Raw genomic sequence first — 20,434 nt, 5'->3', positions numbered from 1 at the left:
TGCTGGCCGAGTCCCAAGTCCAGTGCAGGGAGGGCAGACCCCACCCCTGTGAGACCTGCCAGGTAAAACTCTGTAGTTGCCTATGGTCAGGTCTGAAAAATCACACGTGTAATTTTGACCTGGAGCCAGACTCTTCGGAATAAAGTTAAAGTAGGACATGATTTCTCAACCCCAGGGTTATTATCCTTTTGCGCTGAACAATCCTTTGCTATGGTGTGTGTGGCGGGGGGAGAGTTGTCCTCTGCACTGGGGGATGTTTGGCAGTTTCCCTGGCCTCCATCCACTAGGATCGTCTTGTGTGTCTCGGCACACGGTCAGCATTGAGGAGGGTGGATCCAGATGACGGGGGGTGGGGGGGTGGGGGGGCCCACCTGAGGTTAAGAATGGCCAGACGTCATACTGGGATTCAGATGAGATGAAACAACAAGCTCATCAAATGTCTCAACCAGCCGTCGTGGCCCTGGGAAATAAGATCAAAGTAACTTGGGGAGGTAGAGAAGTAGGTAGAAGAAAAGAAAACTTGGACATTTTATTTATTTAGACTTTGCTTTGTCCCAGAAAAGACCGGAGGGAAGAGACTCCCAGATTAATAAGGACAGAGGGGGAGGTATAAAGGAGACAGTCTCTCCTGAGTGCCCTCCCACCTCTCACCGCACCCCCGCCTTTGGCCCAGCTTGGGCACCTTGCATGCCACCTCCTGATAACCAGGGCATCCACCTAGGCTGCACCCTCAGGTGGGGGTGGGAAGGGGCAGTTAGGAAATCGTTTTCCAGGGCGGAGCCCAGTACTCTAGGGGCTACCAAAGTTACTGTGATTCCCCAGGGCCCCTGGAAGAGGCAGCGAGCAGACTGGCATACAGGGCATGATGGTGAAGGAGCATTTCACGTTTCCACAGCGAATCACCATTAAAGCACGGGAAACTTGGATAATCCATTAGAAAAGGCTGATTTCAGTATTCAATGATTAGCATATTTATTAAGCACCCATTATAACTAAGCAGTATGGTGGTCACCTTAGGGTACATTGGTGAGCAAGTCTTTAATAACAGAGGTGCCAAATATTCACAACAGCCAAGCCATGGAAACAACCTAAGTGTCCATCGACAGAGGAATGGATAAAGAAGATGTGGTACATATGTACAATAGAATATTAGTCATAAAAGAGAATGAAATAATGCCATTTTCAGCTACATGGATGGACCTAGAGATGATCATACTAAGTGAAGTAAGTCAGAAAGAGAAAGACAAATAGCATGTGATATCACTTATATGTGGAATCTAAAATATGACACAAATGATCATATCTACGAAACAGAAAGAGACTCACAGACATAGAGAACAGACTTGTGGTTGCCAATGGGGAGGGGGCTGGGGGAGGGAAGGACTGGGAGTTTGGAGTTAGCAGATGCAAACTATTTTATATAGAATGGATAAACAACAAGGTCCTACTGTATAGCACAGGGAACTATATTCAATATCCTGTGATAAACCATAATGGAAAAGAATATATATGTATAACTGAGTCACTTTGCTGTATACAACACTGTAAATCAACTATACTTCAATGAAATTTAAAAAAAAACAAGAAGTACCAAGCACATGTATGTTAACCCGTATAATACTTACCAAAAATATTTTACAGTTGAGGAAACTGAGTCAAAAGAGGTTATTTGTAACCTGCTCAAATGCACACAGCAAGGAAGGAATGAGGCCAATACTTAAAGTACTTAGGAAACCTGGGGGCACCAAACTTCACACTAGTTAAAACCACATGATTCTGCCTTAAGATTTTTGGAAGTTAGTCAAGGAAGTTACCGTCTTTTTCTCTAGATGTGTGATAGGCTGGACTCCATGTGAGTTTATCTGAGCCCCAGGTTGGTCCGGGCTGGGGGTTAGGGGGTGGGGGTGTGTTCAGAAAGGGTAGCTGAGAAGAGGCCAAAGAGAAATGTCCTAACTTCCTAATTTTGCTTTGTGCTGGGAGTAATCTCTAATGAAAACCTGCCATGAGGATCAGCAACTGAATACACTTAATTTTAAAACGAAGCATCCGAAGCGCAGTCTTAAGTATTTTCAGAAATCATCTCCCTATTTGACAATCATGAAAAATATGAACAAGAAAGATGGAGCGGAGCCTGCCCTCGGCTGCCCCAGTGCGGCCGGGGGGAGCGGGCAATTCTCCGCCAGTTTCCCCACGTGTAGGGCGAGGTGGCCGGGCGACCCTAACACACTCCGTTTCCTGATTCCTCCTTGTTGTTTGTATTTCCACCTGTCTCTCGTTCCTACACCTAAAGCCTCTCTACCAGGTGTCCAACGCACGGTGGGCACAGACGAAGGCTGATCGTGTGAACAGGGTCCCGTCGGGGTGCAAGCGGTCAGCACTTGTTACAGGGCAGGCCGGGCAGCTCCTGAGCTCCTGAGCCCCAACTGCAGGAGGACCGCCGCCCGGTACTCGCGGTGAGCGGTGCCCGCGGCCAGCGGCGCCCGAGGTGCTGCCCGGCCGGGTCCGCGCGGGGGACGCTCCTCGCTCGCGGCCACACCCTCGGGAAAGGCTCTGAGCTCCGCGAGGGTCCGAGCCGGGCCCCTCTCCCGCCACGCAGCCCTCAGCTTCCCTCAAGCTGGACCCAGCTTCAGCGGGGAGTCGGCGGGGCGGGGCCCGGCGCTGTGGGGGCAGGGCTCATCGCCGGTCGCGCAGGGAGAGGGATACAGGGCGGAAAGGAGCGGGGCTCGGCGCGGGGCGGGGTTTGCGCAGGAGGGCGGGGCAGGGAGGGGCGAGGGGCGGGGCGGGACGGGACGCTGGTCGCTGCTCCAGGGCCAGGGGCAGCTCCAGGTCCGCACCCCGCCCGCTGCCGGTCCCTCGCAGGTCCTCACGGGCGGGCGAGCGCGGCCCAGGCGCGGAGCGGCGGGAGGCGCCGGCGGGCTCGGAGGCCGCAATGAAGCCGAGCGGCGAGGACGGGGCGGCGCAGGCCGGGGGCCCGTGGGAGGAGTGCTTCGAGGCAGCGGCGCAGCTGGCGTTACGGGCTGGACAGGTGAGAGCGGCCCCGGGCGCACTCGGACTTGGGGCAAAGCGGACGCAGGGCGTGGGCGGACGGAGACCCAGAGGGCCGGGCCGGGACCTGGGGGCGCGAGCCGCGGAGGGGCTCCGCTCAGCCTACCGCACACCTGTGCACCTGCCACGCCTGCGCCGGGACGGGCGCCCTGGATCCCGCGGCCCGTAGGCGCGGGCCGGGCTCGGGGCGCAGGGCGGCCTGGCGGGAGCGGGCGGGTCAGGGCGCGCGGATTTGACCCAGTGGGCGGGACACGGTACGGTTGCCCCGGGTTAGAACCCCTACGCGTGGAGGTCGGGCGGACAGCCTGTCCTCGCGCATCCGGAGTCTAGAGGGTTCCACTCTGCGTTTGGAGGAACTGCTACCCGCACCGGAAGGGTGACGGTCAAGCAGCGGAGCTGAAGAAACTTTCAGAGGGCAGCCCCTCTCTTCGCACTTTCCTATGTGTTTTGTTCCCCCATTTCCTCGGCGCTTCACGCCTGGGGTTCCGCAGGCCACGTGCGGCGGCGAATGGGGGACGCGGGGGGAGGCAGGGCGCAGGGACGGCTCGCTCCCTGCTCGCGCGTCAAGGCGCTCGGCTGCGTTCCTGCGAGCGGAGCGGGAGGGTGGACAGAGGAGGAGCCCTGCCCGCAGACGGATTTTCTGTTCCCAGCGGCAGTTCCTTTTCGGTCTGAAAGTGCCCCACGGGCTAAAGTCAGGCTGTCGCCAGTCCTGCATTTGAAGAGAGTCCTTAACGTGCACAGTCACAGTGCGGTCCCTTGGTCCCCTAAAAGTTAACTTTCAACACTAGTGGACCCTCCCCCTGTGAGACTTGATCCTTGGGGAAAAGGAGGACCCCAACCTTACCTGCTGCATTGATGGAGCTCATGGCTTCAGGGCAAACGTTCTTCCTGGAAAGCTGGTCCACTGTGTGAGGGGCGCGCTTGCCCTACCCCCTCCCGAGACCCTCACTTCCTCTCCAGAGTGAGCGTCCTCAGGATATTTGGTAACTTTTAGGTTCCACCATACAACTTTTCTTCTTTCAGCTTTGAGAAGAAGCCAGTTTAGAATTCAGACACCACTGTGTAAACCCTGGTGAGTTGTTACGGGTTTCTGTGGTTTTTCAAATTTAGATCCTTGAGGAAACAGAAGGGTTTTTGAAACCCCCCCCTTTTTTTAAACAAATTTACAAATGCTTACACAGACCTTGCAATATAGCAGGCACCGTTCTAAGGGTCCTGGGAACTTTAAATTATTTAAGAGATAGCTTCTGCTTTAGCAACTTGCCAAGAACAACAGAAAAAGCTTTTTTTGACAGTGGGGGAAGGATGCAATAAGGATTCTGCCATTGGGAGTCTGATCAGGGGACCCAGCACTCTGGGCTCCCTCCTGGGCATTATGCTGATGCTTCCTGCCTGCCAGGCAGTGGCGGGGAGAGTGGCCGAATTGTCTGTGGCTGGGACAAACAGAAGCCACACAGGGTCATCCTAACCCGTGTAAAGAGGGACAGACTGTCTTAGTAATGTTCTGACAGTAACAAGGTGCTGATTGGAGAAAACCTGGCCTGAAGCCAGAAAGCCCCAAGAGGCATGAAGGGTGGTTAGTGGTGATTCTTGGGAGTCCTCCTTAGCCAGAGGCACATTTGGTACAGGTTCTGTGGCCTTGTGGCCCAACGTGCCCGCCCTCTCACGTTCTGCTGTTTTATTAAGTTTGCTACTCCCGAGACAGCTCTGTGTGCTCCACCAAGTCTGGGTTCTCTACGTTCAGAGGGAGTGCCCTTCCTCCCAGGAGACAGTGTCTGCCGTCCATGTTTCAGACATTGGTTCAGGTCAGGGCAGCCCTGGACGATTTGCTGCCACCTCTCCTCTGCTGCATCCTGAGAGGCCTCCCAGACCCCTCCTTCCTTGTCTCTCCACCACCCATCCCTGTGGTACCCCTGAGAGGCATCCCTTCCAGTCCCAACCACTGTACCACTGCAGAAGCCCCTCCCTGGCTGTTGGCCTTTGGGGAAGGGGGTGACGTCAGCCCCACACCATCACCACCACAAGTACACAGAGTGATATTCATCGAAATGGGTATTTATCATCTTTTATGTGATGTGTGAGCAAAAGTATCTTAGAAAACTATGCTTTTTAAGTTGTCCTGCAGGGATAGATCCAGGTTTTCTTGAACATGAAGTTTAGACAATTTACGGGCCCTCTTTAAGAAAAAAAATACAAAATTACAAATTCAAAATTAGATATAAAAGTTTATTTAGAATAAGAAAGATCACAACAGCATAAATTTTAAGATGCTAACAAATATAACAAAATACAAAAGAATAATTTTTTAACTGCTTCTCAATCTTCTGTAATACTCTTTTCCCATTTTTGGCTTTATACTCTTTACATCTTTGGATGACAACGATTTTGTAGTACTTTCTATGGAGAGACTAGAAAGGTAAATTCAGGCTTTCCTGTAGGATGGCTCATTGAAATTGATTACTATGGTTTAGAAAAGTTTAATTAGGCTTCAAACTTGTTATTGGTAGGGTCATATAAATGTTTAGGATTGCATCAAATTTGAGAATCCTGTCAGTTTTATTTTACATATTAGTTGTCAGACAGGGAAGAATTTTCCAGTGTGCTCTGAGGGGATGCCCTATGTCCACCTCCAACTGCCCAGAGCAGAGGCGCACAGCGGGGGCTCTGACCCAACATCCCTATTTGTCTGGCTTGCATTGCCACAGGTGTTTTTGCTTGTTTGTTTCTGTTTTTGTTTTTTTTGTGTGGCTGCATTGGGTCTTCATTGCTGTGCTTGGGCTTTCTCCCTAGTTGCGGCCAGCATGGGCTACTCTTCCTTGTGGTGAGTGGGCTTCTTATTGCGATGGCTTCTCTTGTTGGGGAGCACAAGCTCTAGGCGCACGGGCTTCAGTAGTTGCAGCACATGGGCTCAGTAGTTGCGGCACAGGAGCTCAGTAGTTGTGGCTTGCAGTCTTTGGAGCACAGGCTCAGTAGTTGTGGCACACGGGCTTAGTTGCTCCGCAGCATGTGGGGTCTTCCCAGACCAGGGCTTGAACCCGTGTCCCCTGCATTGGCAGGTGTATTGGCAGGTGTACTCTTAACCACTGTGCCACCAGGGAAGTCCCCACAGGTGTTGTCTTGATTTGTAATTTTATTTTTTATCAGTTATTCACACAGGGAGTTTAAAAAGTGAAATACCGCTAAAGGGACTGTCGTGGAACCAGCAGTGTCCTGTCCCATGTCATCCTCATCCTTTTCCTCAGAACTCACTGTTTTCAGTTTTCTGATAGTTACACCCGTTTTCTAAATAGTAGCTCTTTTTTTACATCATCCGCATTAGACACTGTTATGTCCTGTGGCTGCGTTACCTGTTGGTTCCATTGGTGCCTGTGCTCACGTGCTGTGACCACATGTAGCACACAGTCAAGCTGGGTAGCATGGTTGTATTACATATTCTTTTTTTTCTTATGCAACTTGTGTTTTCCTTAAGATTAAAAAAATTTTTTTTTATTTGCTTAGTTTTCTACACACCTACCAACAGCCATCTTTCGACTTCCCAACAGAATTTTTGATGATCTCCTTGGTATAGACACTCATGGGTCTTGCTGCTGGGGACACATGGTCCTCACACCTTCATGTGCATCAGAAGCACCTGGAGGGCCTCCACAGCAGACTGCGTCCACCACAGGGTTCCTACTCACTGGGTCTGGAGTGGGGCCGAGAATGAGCACTTCCACCAAAACCCCAGCTGATGCTATCCGGCTGGGGATGGCACTTTGAGAAACACTGCTGTATGTAGTATTTTGTTACATAACTATATGACAGTTTATTCATTCAACTCTTGAAGAAACTCTGGATAATGTCCAGTTTGGAATTATTAGGAATAACGTTGCTCGTCCAGCACTCTCGCATGTGTCTTTTGGTTACCTCCATATGCATTTCTGCTGGGGATAGATTAACAATAAGAGTGAAATTGCTGTGTCATCGTGTATGAAATTCTGCCAGGTGGTTTTCCAAGGCGTATGCAGGGATTCACGATTCCCCAGCAGGAGGTGAGGGTTCCTGTTGCCTCATCTCTCAGACGACACTTGGTGTTGTCTGTCTTTCCATTTTAGCCGTTGTGACAGGTTTGAGGTGGTGTTTTACGGTGGCTTTAATGTGCATGTCCTGTATGACTAATGAACTTAAGAGCCTTTTTATGTGTTTACTGGCCTCTTTTTAAAATGGTGGTGCTAAAACAGGTTAGAAATGTATTCATTCACACAACAACTATTTGAGTAACTCTGGAAAGGACTCTAACCTTACTCTGAGTGTGATTGAGGTTCGGGGTAGAGTCCCACGTGGAGCCCTGCAGGGATGAGGGTGGATCTGACTGGGGGTGGTGAAGAAGGTGGTAAACGGATGTATTTCGAAGGCAGAGCTGCCAGGTTTGCTGCCTGAAGAACTGTCCAGTGGATTTGCAGGAACTGTAGGGGAGCAGGTTTGGAGGTGGAGGTCAGGTCCTGTGTTCCACGAGCTGTGAGCTGCTGACCTTGAAATGCCAGTGGATCTCTACGTGGGGGCCTTTGGGTGGAGAGTTCACGTGAGAGGCTGAGGGTGGAGGCGCCAGTTTGGGAGCCGTCAGTCGGCCTGGGTTGGTGTCTCAGGCCGGGTCCCGCCCGGGACGGGGACAAGCAGGCTTGTCTGCCCTGGGCTCTCTGTAGGCGGATCCCATGTCGAGCTCCTGGCATTTCCTCTGGGAGATCCCAACCTGGCGGGACGTGGAGGTGGAGGTCCCCCTGCTGTCCTGGCTGAGGATGGAGGGGGCAGCTGGTGACCTCACCATTTCCACTGTCAGTCCTGGCCTTGTCAGCCCCACCTGCACCCGCGCCCCAAGCTTCCACAGAGTGGGGTCACCCCTGTTGACAATTGTACACCTTCACCCACATTTGAAGCCTCAGCCAAGATGGAACTTGTGAGATAGCAGCTGGCAGGTGGAGCAGCAGCCCCACTGGCACACATGGGCTGAGGGTCCAGGGACAGTCTATGGAGAGCTCTCTCTCACACAGAGAAGGGTTTGTGTTTTCTGTCTGTTCTGGCCTTCAGCTGATGGGGCCAGGCCCACCCACATTCCAAAGGGCAATCTGCTTTACTGATTAACATGTTCATCTCATCCAAAAACGTCCTTGCAGAAACACCCAGAATAACATTCAACGCAGTATTTGGGTACCCCACAGCCCAGTCAAGTTGACACAAGATTAACCATCACATCACATTCATAAGTCTGAAACGTGGCAGTACCACCAGGCCCACATCTGCAGAGGAAAGATGTTGCCTGTTGAAACCCCACTTCCGCAGAGTTCTCCGTGTGCATTCCATGGGTCCCCGAGCTCACACAGGTTGCTCCATAGGGATGGGTGATAATCGTATGGTTGACTTGGGGACAGTAGCATACAACCGAGATGGTTCACAGACAAGAAAGAGGCATTTGGATGTGTCTTTGAATGACATCCCAGACGCTGGAGCTGATGGGGTTTGAAATTCAGGCTTCAGTGACTTAAGTCCCATATTTTATATATTAAACATTAACAGAATGTTATTTTGAGGGAGAGATCCAGGCCAGGAGGTCTGTGAAGTGCAGGCTTAGTTAGTGAGTAGCTGAAAAACATTAATTAAAAAACAGCCACACTAACTTATTGCTGGCAAAATGAGAATGTTTAAAAATCCCAAGACTGAGAGAACACAGATATGGTAAAGGGTTTTAGCAGGTAACTCACCTGGAACCCCACAGCCCTTTCCCCTGAGGATGCGACTGTGGTTAAAAGACAGGGCTGATTGAGTCTCATAATGATTTGTTTAAAAACAAGACACTATCCCCACCTTTCCTCTCAGTGTAGGAAATTGTCTGAATTGAACTTTTCTTAACCTAGTACTGAGATTTGTACATTGTGTACGTGGTAGGTTTGGGGGGTTTTGTCATAAGGCATTAAGTTTTTTGAGGCCTCAGCCCCCTCAGATGGACGGATGGGCCTTCAGAGGAGTGGACAGGAGAGTGTCTGGGGCCAGGATGGCTGGGTCATCTGAAGGGCAGTGTAGTCTGGGACGATAATTCAGAAATGGAATCTAAATATCTGGGAGTGTAACCAGTTGAGAGGGAGGAGTCGGGAATGGTCTGCAGGTCCCTCCCAGGCGTCCAAGGCCCGAAGGAGCAGCAGCCGGTGAAGAGGGCTGACCACGGCAGCACTGCAGGTGGCTGGGAATGCAGGTGTGGCCTGCCCTGCACTGGGGGACACAGGCCCACAAGGAAAGGATCATCATACAGCCATAATAAACACTGATAGAAACAGAAAAGAAATCCTTATAAAAGGACACGCTCTAGCATCCTCCTCCTGGATCCGTAATTTCCGTCCTTTGCATTATCTGTGGCTGGGGGCCTGGCTCCCCTGGGAAGGAGCCCAGATGACATCAGGACCTCCCCCCACTGCCCCTGGGCATGTCTCCTCTCAGTTGGATCCAGAGGATGGAGGGGCCAGGGTGCTCAGATGAGGCTTCATGAGAGCACTTGCCGAGCTTCTTCCCGACTTAGTTACCTGAGCCCCGTGTGCACCCAGCAGGTGTTCTCTGAGACCCCACCATGTGTCAGGCTGCAGAGCCCGCCTGGGGGGGGAGTTCAGACACAGGGCAGACGAGGGTCCTAACCCGGGAGCCAGGAGCGCACTTGCAGGGTGAGCGCCGGCTCTGCGGGGAGGTGACATCCCAGTCACAAAGGAGGAGTGCTGGGGCCAGAGGAACCTGGCGTCCAGTGGGAAGGGGGCGGGAGGGTGAGTGACGGTTCGGTGCAGCAGGAGGGGCAGGGTATGCGGGGGCGCAGAGGTGGGCCGATGGGCTGGCTCCTTTAGAGTCGGGGACAGAGGCAGGGGGTCCTTTCTCCCCGCCCCTCCCAAGTCTAGCTAGAGTCTGGGAGGCAGGCTCTGCTTCCCGAGTCATCCAGGGGCCCGTTCCTTCCGGCCACTGCTCTGACCCCACTGCTCTGACCCCGGCGACTACGCCCAAGTCACAGCGGAGGGAGTGGAAGGGCAGGAGGAAATGCCATGCCAACAATGGCCCTTTGAGGACGTGACTCGGGAGTCACATGCATCACTTCCCCTCGCGTCCTTGGGGCCAACCTCGGTCCCAGGGCCACATCTGCCTGCACAGGAGGCTGTGATGCGGGCTGCCATGTGGCTCGATGCCCTGTTAACCTTGGGCTCTGTTCCTAGAAGGAAGAGGGCCAGCTACTCGGGTCCAGTTGTCTCTGCTCCAGGCCAGCCCACAGAGGCCACTGTGAGCTACATCGGGGGTGACTTTATCCTCGGGGTGACGGGACCATTAGGTGCTTTATGCAGGCCCAAGCTTAGCGAGCCCTTCTGGCTGCACTGCAGGGAGTGGATGTGCGGGGGGGCCCCGGGAGGCAGGATGGGATGGAAACCAGAGGGTGATGGGCTTCGAGGGCAACAAGAGGCAAAACAAGACAGATCAAGGGGTCAGTGTTCCACAAGCGCATGAGGTCCGGTTGGAAAAAACGGTGCTGAGTCTGTTTAAGCAGTCTGAGGTGTAATGTACTGGTGACTTGAAGGGTTTTGCGCCTCGGCTGTGTGCCGGGCATGACCCTAGACACCAGGCGGGCAGCAGGGAGCAGAGAGCAAGCCGGGTTTTCTGTTAGAAAACATTACAACCAATCTGTTATCTTTGCAACCAAGCTGGGAAAACCAACTCTCTGGGCTTGGTGCTGAGATGAGGACCGCCCCTGTCTAGGGGGTCCTGCTTATTCTGTGAAATCCTGCGTGAGCACCCCTGTCTGCAGGCTTCCTGGAGGCGTCTTCCTGGCCTCCTCCTCTTCAGCGAATGGGTACATGGGATGTGGGTACAGGGTATGTGTACAGGACATGTGGGTACACAGCATGTGTGTACACGGCATGTGAGTACATGGGATGTGGGTACAGGGCATGTGTGTACATGGCAGGTGGGTATAGGGCATGTGTATACAGGGCATGTGTGTACGCGGCATGTGCGTACATGGCATGTGGGTACAGAGCATGTAATTACACGATGTGTGTGTACAGGGCATGTGTGTACATGGCATGTGGGTACAGAGTATTGTGTACACAGCATGTGGGTACATGGGATGTGGGTACAGGGCATGTGAGTACATGGGATATGGGTACAGGGTATGTGTGTACATGGTGTGTGGGTACAGGGCATGTGTGTACATGGCATGTGGGTACAGGGCAGGTGGGTACAAGGCATGTGTGTACAGGGCATGTGGGTACAGGGCATGTGTGTACACGGCATCTGGGTACAGGGCAGGTGGGTACACAGCATCTGGGTACAGGGCAGGTGGGTACAGGGCATGTGTACAAGGCATGTATGTACACAGTGTATGTGTACAGGGCATGTGTGTACATGGCGTGTGTGTACAGGCCATGTGTGTACACGATGTGTGTGTACAGGGCATGGGATACACCTGCCTAACGTTGAAGAGTAAGTATCACGGGGTGGGCAGTGCGGTGTCAGGTGGCGGCTGAGCAAGGGGGTCCATGGAAGGAGGTGAGGGATCCTGGGTGCAGCGGATCTTGGAGAAGAGGTCAGAGGTCGCTTCAGGGTCCTGATGTCACCGTGGTTGGGAACTCGAGCTGTGACTCGGGCAGAGGTGACAGGATAGGCCCTAGCTGCAGTGGGGCTGTTTCCTGATTAATACCCTCAATGCCTTCCTGTGTGGGCCCCCGGGGAGGCCCTGGCACTCAGCCCTCCATCCTGGGTGTAGGTGAAGCGCTGGCAGCTCCTGGGAGACCAAACCACTCGGTCCTGTGACCTGATGCACCCAGCCCCTGGGGCGTGAGGCCAGGGTCTGCCTTCCAGTTCTCTGCGTGCATTTTCACTTTCCCGGGTTTGGTTTCGGCTGGACCGTTTGGGCTCCCGATCCAAGGGCACATTTGTGTGATGGGTAAAGTGAATGAGGAGAAGCGGTTCCTACACTGAAATCTCCCGAGTTCAAGCTCGGGGGCTCTGTGGGGCTCTGTGGCTGAAGCTTCACGTCCTTAGAACCGCGTTTCTTTCCTCCAAAGAAAGACTGTTCCACCCATGACCGCCTTTCTCGCGAGAAGAGTAGGCGGCAGTGAAGGCTCCCAGGAGCCCCACAGAGAGCCGGGCGCCACCGGTCCATCTATCTGGCCGTCCGCGGTGGGGGAGGGGGCCCAGCTCTGGTGCAGGACCGTCCCCAGAGCAGGGGGTGCTGGCCAGCATCACCCACCTACCGACTTTCATTGCAGATCATCAGGAAAGCCCTTTCTGAGGAAAAACGTGTCTCAACAAAAACGTCAGCCGCGGACCTGGTGACAGAAACAGATCACTTGGTGGAGGCTCTGATCCTGCAGGAGCTGCAGCAGCGCTTTCCCTCCCACAGGTGGGTGCGCTGGGGCCTCACTGACTCCTTGCTGTGACCCGCCCCCAGCCGCGTGTCCCCCCACTCCCTGCCCTGCGGCGGATCCTGGCGGGGAGTCCCCTCTGCTGTGCCCTGTCAGCCCAGGGCCACGCGGACTTTCCCAGGACGCATCCCCGCGTGTGGCCATCCCCAGGGCTGCCCACCCCTCCTGCCAAGCCCACACCAAGCCCCCAGGGCCACACCCCTCCAGAGCAGGTGTCCCTGACCTTTTGGGTCACTGTATGGAGAATCTGATGCAACGATTAATCTTTTCCTTGAAAAAGGCCAGCATTTGCCCAGCGCTGTTTGTCTAGTTCCAAGGGGGCCCAGAGCCCCAGGGGCAGACGCTCTGAGCTCGGGGAGGGGGCTCCTTGGGCACAAGTGTCCCTTTCCTTCCTTAGGGAGCTGCTCACCCTGGAGCCCAATCGCTGGATTCCCAGGTGTAGACGACATGTCTGTCCGGCCCCACGTCCATGTGGACCAGTGAGGGGCTCCCTCCTGCTGCGTGACGCCCTGCCAGTGACTGGGGGGGAGGGGACAGGCCGAACACACTCGCACCTTCTCCCCGCTCCTTCCTTCTATCCCTCATCACCTGAGGGGTCATGTGTGTGTATGTGGGTGCGTGTGTGTGTGCAAGCATGTTGACGGCAGCCCTTGTGTTTCAGCGTCTCTCCCTTTTTCCTTGTTTGGCGTAAAGTCAGAACCCTAGCATCTGTTATAATGGTTACAGGCTCTGCACTGTTTATGATTTCTTAACCTTCAAAACTCTAAATTAAATGGTAACATCCAAAGAATCACAGCTGACCTTTGAACAGCATGGGTTTGAGCCGCACAGGTCCACGCAGACATGGCTGCAGACGCAGGGCGGGGTGGGTGGGGCTGGCTGGCAGGGTCAGTGCCCCTGGCCCCGCCGTGTTCAAGGCAGTTGGATTCCCTGAGACGTGATGGCTCAGGAACCACCACTGGTTCTGGCCCAGGAGCTCTTTCTGTCCCTGTATCGTCTGGTGGCTCCAACAACAGTGAGGCAGCTGGACTGTGGGGCCCTGGGGTCCAGGGTCCAGGTAAAGGCTCTGGTCACTGCAGGGCTCTGCGTGGTGGCGGTCCCAGGCCTCCTGGCGCTTTGCAGTCGGATCACTCTGACAGACCGAATCCTGAAAGTGCTGGCTGGTTGCTGGTGCTTTGGATGCACTGTTGTGTCGATATGGGGCCTGGTGTCTCTTTGCACAGTGTGAATTTACACGCTCCTTGACAAGTATCACAGGACAGAAGACAGTGTGTCACACGGGGGGCCTCAGGCTCCGAAGCCCCTTCGGAAGACTGTCTGGGTCCACCCAGAGCAGCAGTCCCCACCCCAGGTGGGTGTCAGGCCCCCTGGAGCCTCTCCAACTGTGCCTGCCAGCCCACCTGACAAAGCCCTGGGCAGTGCAGGTGCCCCCCAACCCCTAGCAAGAGGCAGCGGTCCCCAAGCTGCAGGCTGCGAGGCAGGGACTGGCTGCCCGTGTCAGCCTGGCCCTGCTCCCTCTCCCCTCTTGGCTCTGAGAGCAAAGCCAGGATGTTACTCTCTGCTCTGTTGCCTAGAAAATTCAAATAGGTGAAATCATTTTTCAGCATACCAAAGTCAGGTTTGGTTTTTTCCCAATGATTAAGATTTAAAAGAAAGTACCAGAATTTGGGGACATTTAATTGTATTTTAGATCAGAGACAAATTGAGAAACTTGTGATGAGGAAAAAAATTGCACGCATATTATAAGATAAAATAGTATATTGTTATTTTTCTGCATTCAGAGTATTTAAATATATCCTGTAAACAACAAGTTGGTATAAGGCTGTCACCCTTTCTTAAGAAGTCTGAACTTACATTCTTCCTCATTTTTAGTCTTTCACAAAACAGTATTAAAGATAGATTGCATGGGACTTCCCTGGTGGTGCAGTGGTTAAAGAATGCGCCTGCAGGGTCTTCCCTGGTGGCGCAGCGGTTGAGAATCTGCCTGCTAATGCAGGGGACACGGGTTTGAGCCCTGGTCTGGGAGGATCCCACATGCCGCGGAGCAACTAGGCCCGTGAGCCACAACTACTGAGCCTGCGCCTCTGGAGCCTGTGCTCCGCAACAAGAGAGGCTGCGATAGTGAAAGGCCCACGCACCGCGATGAAGAGTGGCCCCCGCTTGCCACAACTAGAGAAAGCCCTCGCACAGAAACGAAGACCCAACACAGCAAAAATAAAAAATAAATTAATAAACTCCTACCCCCAACATCGTAAAAAAAAAAAAAAGAATCCGCCTGCAGCACAGGGGACACGGGTTCAATCCCTGGTCCGGGAAGATCCCACATGCCGCGGAGCAACTAAGCCCGTGCACCACAACTACTGAGCCTGCGCTTTAGAGCCTGCGAGCCACAACTACTGAGCCTGTGTGCCACAACTACTGAAGCCTGCGCACCCTAGAGCCCATGCTCCGCAACAAGAGAAGCCACCGCAGTGAGAAGCCCACACACCGCAACAAAGAGTAGCCCCCGCTCGCCACAACTAGAGAAAGCCCGTGAGCAGCAACAAAGACCAAAGGCAGCCAAAAAAAAAAAAAAATTAAGAAAAAAAAGATAGATTGCAGCTGTTTTGACTTTGATAAAATAAGAAACAACCTGCCTGTGGGCTCCCTGGTTTTGCTATTTTATTTTACTCACTGGTGAAATTCAAAGCCTGGGAGATGGGTGTGGACAGAAACTGTGCTTGCTTCTGCCCTTGGCTGGGCAGTTGCTCCACCCCCAGGGACGGGAATCTGACCACGGTGTCACCCAGCACTGACACTGCTGCGCGGAGGAGGTGACACAAGGAACCAGGTCAGGGCCGCATTCCCGAAGCACTGTGTTGGCACCGACGGCATGAGCTCAGTCTGCGCCCGGGCCGCCTCTGTGGGTGCCGAAACCTGTCCCAGCTGTGCTCCCAAGTGAGATCCAAGTGGGGTGACTTTGAAGACATGCAGTAGCATTGCTGAGCCTGTCTGTGTCCCCTTGTCCGGGAGGCACAGGCCGGGGGAGGAGGACGGCTGGTGCTCTCTCGCCTCTGACCGGGCTCTGCCCCTGGTGGGACGTGGCCGCACTGTCATGCTGACCGGCCCCTGTGCCCTGTGGGGTGCGTGCACTTGGGGAGAAGGCGTTCCTGGCCACCACCACCTGAATGCCTGCCTGCATTGTCTCCCTGGTGCATTTCATGCAGTGTCCTCGGGCAGCAGAGCCTGGGCCAAAGCCTGAGCGATGAGGCCGAGGACATTAGCTGGCTCCCTAGTGACTGAAGGTGACCCTGACCTTGTCACAGAGTCAACAAACTGGCCAAAGAGAAGGCCTGGGTGCTCCTGGCCGTCAAAATCATAAGGAAGGTTTGTTACGACTCTTAGGAAGAAGTAATAAAGCAGAACGTATTGGTCGAACTTGTTTCCAAGCTCTGAACCTTGTCCCTGGTGCTGTTTTCCTCTGTACATTCCATAGGCCTATGAAATGGCCCCATGCTCAGTCACGTGTGTTGTTTCTGTTTACATTGTGGTCCAGCACTCTTGTTGAGGTGTGTGTTACTCTCTCTCACATGCCATCTGAGTCCATGTACCCCGGCCTCTGCAGGAATTACCTTCCCACACGGAGGAAATCAGGGTCCACAGGCTGGGGAGGTATTCTGGTGCCTTTAGAAGAGTGGACACGTCTGAGGCCCTGCCCATGGGCACGAGGCAAGTGGGGAGGTGACCAGTGCTCCCCCCACCTTGGCTTGCGGTCAAGAGGAGGGTGCCCTCGGCCTGAACAGTCGACGCCCAGAAAGGCCAGGCCTTGGAGTGGCTGCTTGGAGTGACTCCCACCAGAAATGCCCCGCAGGACGAAAGCTGAGTCTGCAGATGCATCATGGGGGCTGCTCCGGGAGCCCAGAGACTGTGTACACACATTTGCTGATGGACTGACCGCCAGCCGCAGGCTGTGGTCCAGCTGTCTGAGCTGTCGGCCCCTCCTCCTCCTCCAGGACCCCAGCGACTCCTGCCAACCCCCCTAGTAGCTACCAGCTTCTCGCTTAAAATCAGGTTAGAAAAGGAAGAAGATTCCACATTCCTCCCAGGTTCCTGGGATCATCTTTGTTGTGAGTCATTTCTATTCTCGACCTTAGTGACGTCTTCTCACTGCTTCCTGGACCTTGTGCCCAGTTCAAGCCTGGGACTTTGTCCTCATGTGTATGTGTTTTGGGTATGGCCCCCTTTCTTTAAGAACATAATCACAAAGTGTTGCAGGAAAATCACATAGCTGCAGAAAGCACTGAAGACGGATTTAATACCTTACATCTTTGACTCAGAAAACCTCAGAGCTAATGTGGCATAGGATCGTCCCCTTGTTTCTGCCGGGGTTAGCGGTTGGGGAGTCACCCTGCCTGGCCACACCCCGCCCAGCCTCCTCTGACTTGATGGTCACCACGACCTTGTTCATCTAGACCCGCCTACCTGGGTCACATGATCCAAATTCCCAGCAGTGGATGGCAGGGAGGCTGCCCAGCAGCAGGAGGGACAAAAGCCAGGAGCTTCCCCGATGCATCTGGTCTGCCCTCTGGGCTGTAAGCTCCTGGGAGCAGCTGTAGGCTTTCTCCACTCACACGAATTTTCCAGGTTCCTCACCCCTGCCCCCAGTCCAGTGCTTTGCTTGCTCACAGGTGGGTTTTTCCAGGGACAGCGGTGGGCGGGCTGGAAACAGCAACCTGAAAATGATGATGTAGCCTCATCGTGTACACGGACAAGCTTCGGGTGATTTGTCTGTGTCTGGATGACTCTGTGCACATAGAGCATGAGTTTCATAATCTTTGGGACAGAAATGCTGCCAGAGTTGAGGGGGACCAGCTGAGTGACGATGCAGGTGATGGCACTGTGTCAGTTGAAGTGACACCAGAATGAAGGGCACCTTCACAGTGTTAGGACCGTGACATGCCTACCTGGAGAGCTTCCTGCGGTGACAGAGGTGTTCTGTCTGCACGTCCAGTGTGGTGGCCTCTGACCCGTGTGACTAGTGAGACTAAAGCGCCAACTCTTTTTTTTCCAACTCTGACTTTTTTTTTTTTTTTTTAAATCTTTGGCTGCATTGGGTCTTCATTGCTGTGCGCGGGCTTTCTCTAGTTGCGGCGAGTGGGGGCTACTCTTCGTTGTTACAGTGGCTTCTCTTGTTGCAGAGCACGGGCTCTAGGCGCGCAGGATCCAGTAGTTGTGGCACACAGGCTCAGTAGTTATGGCTCGTGAGCTCTAGAGCACAGGCTCGGTAGTTGTGGCACACGGGCCTGGTTGCTCTGCGGCACGTGGGATCTTCCCAGGCCAGGGCTCGAACCCGTGTCCCCTGCATTGGCAGGCGGATTCTTAACCACTGTGCCACCAGGAAAGTCCCCAACTCTAACTTTTAAATTCTATTTAAAAAGAGCTTTCCGGGGCTTCCCTGGTGTGGCGCAGTGGTTGGGGGTCCGCCTGCCGATGCAGGGGACGCGGGCTCGTGCCCCGGTCCGGGAGGATCCCACATGCCACGGAGCGGCTGGGCCCGTGAGCCATGGCCGTTGAGCCTGCGCGTCCGGAGCCTGTGCTCCGCAACGGGAGAGGCCACGACAGTAAGAGGCCCGCGTACCGCAAAAAAAAAAAAAAAGAGCTTTCCGACAACTACAACTGGGGTGTGCAAAACGCCAGCAGTAGAACACCAAGCATTTCTTGTTTTTCACTTGTTTTTCCTTCTTGGTAGAGGTGTGCTGTGGTCAGGGCCCCTTTTTCTCTAGGACAGACGTGCATGTGAGGACCTAGTGAGAAGCCCTCGGCAGGACCAGGTGAACCTGATCTGTTGGGGACGGTCGGAAACCTGTGTCGGGCGCCGTCCTGGGGATTTAGGTGGAGTTTGTTCTTTCCTCCCAGAAGGCAGGGATGCAGACACTTCGGGGGACCCTCTAGCATGAGCCAGCATGGTGGGGGGGGGCAAGAAGGAGGGGTAGGGGAGCCATCCCTGGTTTCCGGCCTAGGCAGCTGGCTCCTGGCAGCTCCCGTTGCTGAGACAGACCAAGTGGATTCTCCCTTGTTGCCGTCTAGTTCAGGTTCCCAACGGGGTATGGACGGCCTTGCGGGGGTGCTTGTGTTCAGAGGACTCGTCACAGAGGGTGGGCGGGGACAGGGGCCCGCGGTGCGTGGCCTGCGTACTCCTGCAGGATGGGGTCCAGAGGGGAGCCCAGGGGGGTGGGGCCTCCCAGGAACAACGTCAGCTCCTGTCTCCCGCATGTGGGATGGATGCCATGCCACCACCTGCGGTTCGGGGAGGCTGGGCTGGGTACAGATGGGGTGTCAGCTGTGATGCAGCCTGTTCCCCCAACCCCAGGCCAGTCCCCCCGGCATCCTCAGGCCCCTGGCTGGCTCTCTTCTCGGCCTTATCCCTGCAGAGTCAAGTCAGCGCAGAGCTCAGCTTCTCGCCAGCAGCTCTTCCCACATCCATCCTTCCTCGGACCCCCGCCTGGCCCACCACACCCCCTGGTGCTTTAACAGAAGGTGTCACCTTGTGTGTCTGGGTCCTGCCAAGTGACTAGCAGAAGGCAAAATGCAGAAGGTCTTTCTCCTCACCCTGCCTGCTGGTCTCCGGGGCCGGGGCTCGAAGCGCTGAGTCTCAAGTTCCTGGCCTTTTCTCAGGCTGAGCTCTGTCCGCTGCAGGTTCATCGCAGAGGAGGCTGCAGCCGCTGGGGCCAAGTGCGTGCTTACCCCCAGCCCCACCTGGATCGTCGACCCCATTGATGGCACCTGCAACTTCGTGCACAGGTGAGCGCAGGCACACCCCGGCTTTTCCGAAGCAGCACGTCAGCAAACCTCTAGCGGGTTTGTGGTCTCACTTACAAGTCATGATACTTTAAAATAAAGTTTCCCATTTGTGAGATACGTTCAGAGCATGTAGGAGATCTTCACTTGTTTAAAAACTATTGCATTTGTCACATTTAAACGTTGGGTTGAATTAAGAAGGACCCTTAAGGAGGCCCCTGGAGAGATGGGCAGGGTTGTAAATAACACAGGGTGTCTGGTTCAGCAGCCTTGGGAGCACGCATATGGATGGTGGCCTGGGGGGTTGAGGAGCCGCCGGCTGCCGGCCTAATCGGGACAGATGTCATCCCAGAGCAGCAGGTTTTCGGGAGGTCAAAGGCATGTGATGGCAGTGACCTGCCCAGCCCCAGAAGCGCTGACGGGGGGCGCGGGGGAGGCGGTCAAAGCCTCCCACGAGGACACTCGTGCAGCCCCAGAGCTGGTTGGCCCGGGCTCCTGCCCCATCCCGGGTCCCCATCGGCGGTTGGGGGGCCTGTGGACCTGCAGCCCCCACAAGTGGGACCCGCGGGGCGGGCCCCTCCCATAGGTGAGCCAGCTGCCTGCTTCCTTCCTTACAGTGAGAGGGGCCGGGGTGTGGGGTCCTCAGATGGAGCATTTATGTGTAGGTGTGGAAAGTGATTCAGCGCATCGCAGGTGGCCCTTTAGAGACGGTGGAACAGAGCCATCTGGTGACAGCAACAGTGTCACCAGACTCTAACTAGAGCGTGACACCCCTGGGGAGTCCTGTGGGACCACGGGGCTCCCCTCCGGGTGTGTATCTCTGAGTGGGGCTCCTGTTCCTGTCCCACTGGTCACCTGTGTGAGGGTGGTGGGCACAGAACGGGCCAAGCCCCACCATGGACAAAGGCCACATGTCCACCCCAGGACCAGAGAGAGAACCTGGATGAGAGTGTCATTTGGGAAACAAGCTGTGAGGCTGACCCTTAGGCTCCAGATACAGTCCAGGGCCGTCCAGGGCTGTGGTGACCCTTGAAGCCTAAAGGCATTTGGGGGCCTCTGGCCACTGCAGCTTGGACAGGACCTGTCCTGCTCGTGTCCAGCAGCACTGGGACTAGAGCAAGTGGGAAAAGCCTTCTGAGGGTGGGAACCACAGCCAGGCCCGGCCGTGGCATGTCAAGAGCCTCCCCATG

The 20,434-nt window shown here is 54.7% G+C and overlaps 1 protein-coding gene across 1 annotated transcript in view; it reads left to right on the top strand.

Moving 5' to 3' along the window:
- Positions 1 to 2,819: 2,819 nt before the first annotated feature.
- Positions 2,820 to 20,434, top strand: part of IMPA2 (inositol monophosphatase 2) — a 46,175-nt gene continuing 28,560 nt past the window's right edge. Inside the window, exons 1-3 of the mRNA XM_082640722.1 lie at positions 2,820 to 3,025; positions 12,312 to 12,445; positions 19,143 to 19,247. Of these exons, the coding sequence (XP_082496848.1) occupies positions 2,930 to 3,025; positions 12,312 to 12,445; positions 19,143 to 19,247 (335 nt within the window). The 5' untranslated portion in view covers positions 2,820 to 2,929. The remainder of the gene's footprint in view (positions 3,026 to 12,311; positions 12,446 to 19,142; positions 19,248 to 20,434) is intronic.

Source organism: Mesoplodon mirus (assembly GCF_964341445.2).
Source record: "Mesoplodon mirus genome assembly, chromosome: 13".
Lineage (NCBI taxonomy): Eukaryota > Metazoa > Chordata > Mammalia > Artiodactyla > Ziphiidae > Mesoplodon > Mesoplodon mirus.
Note: the sequence above shows the minus strand (reverse complement) of the source record. Positions and strands in the feature narration are given on the sequence as shown.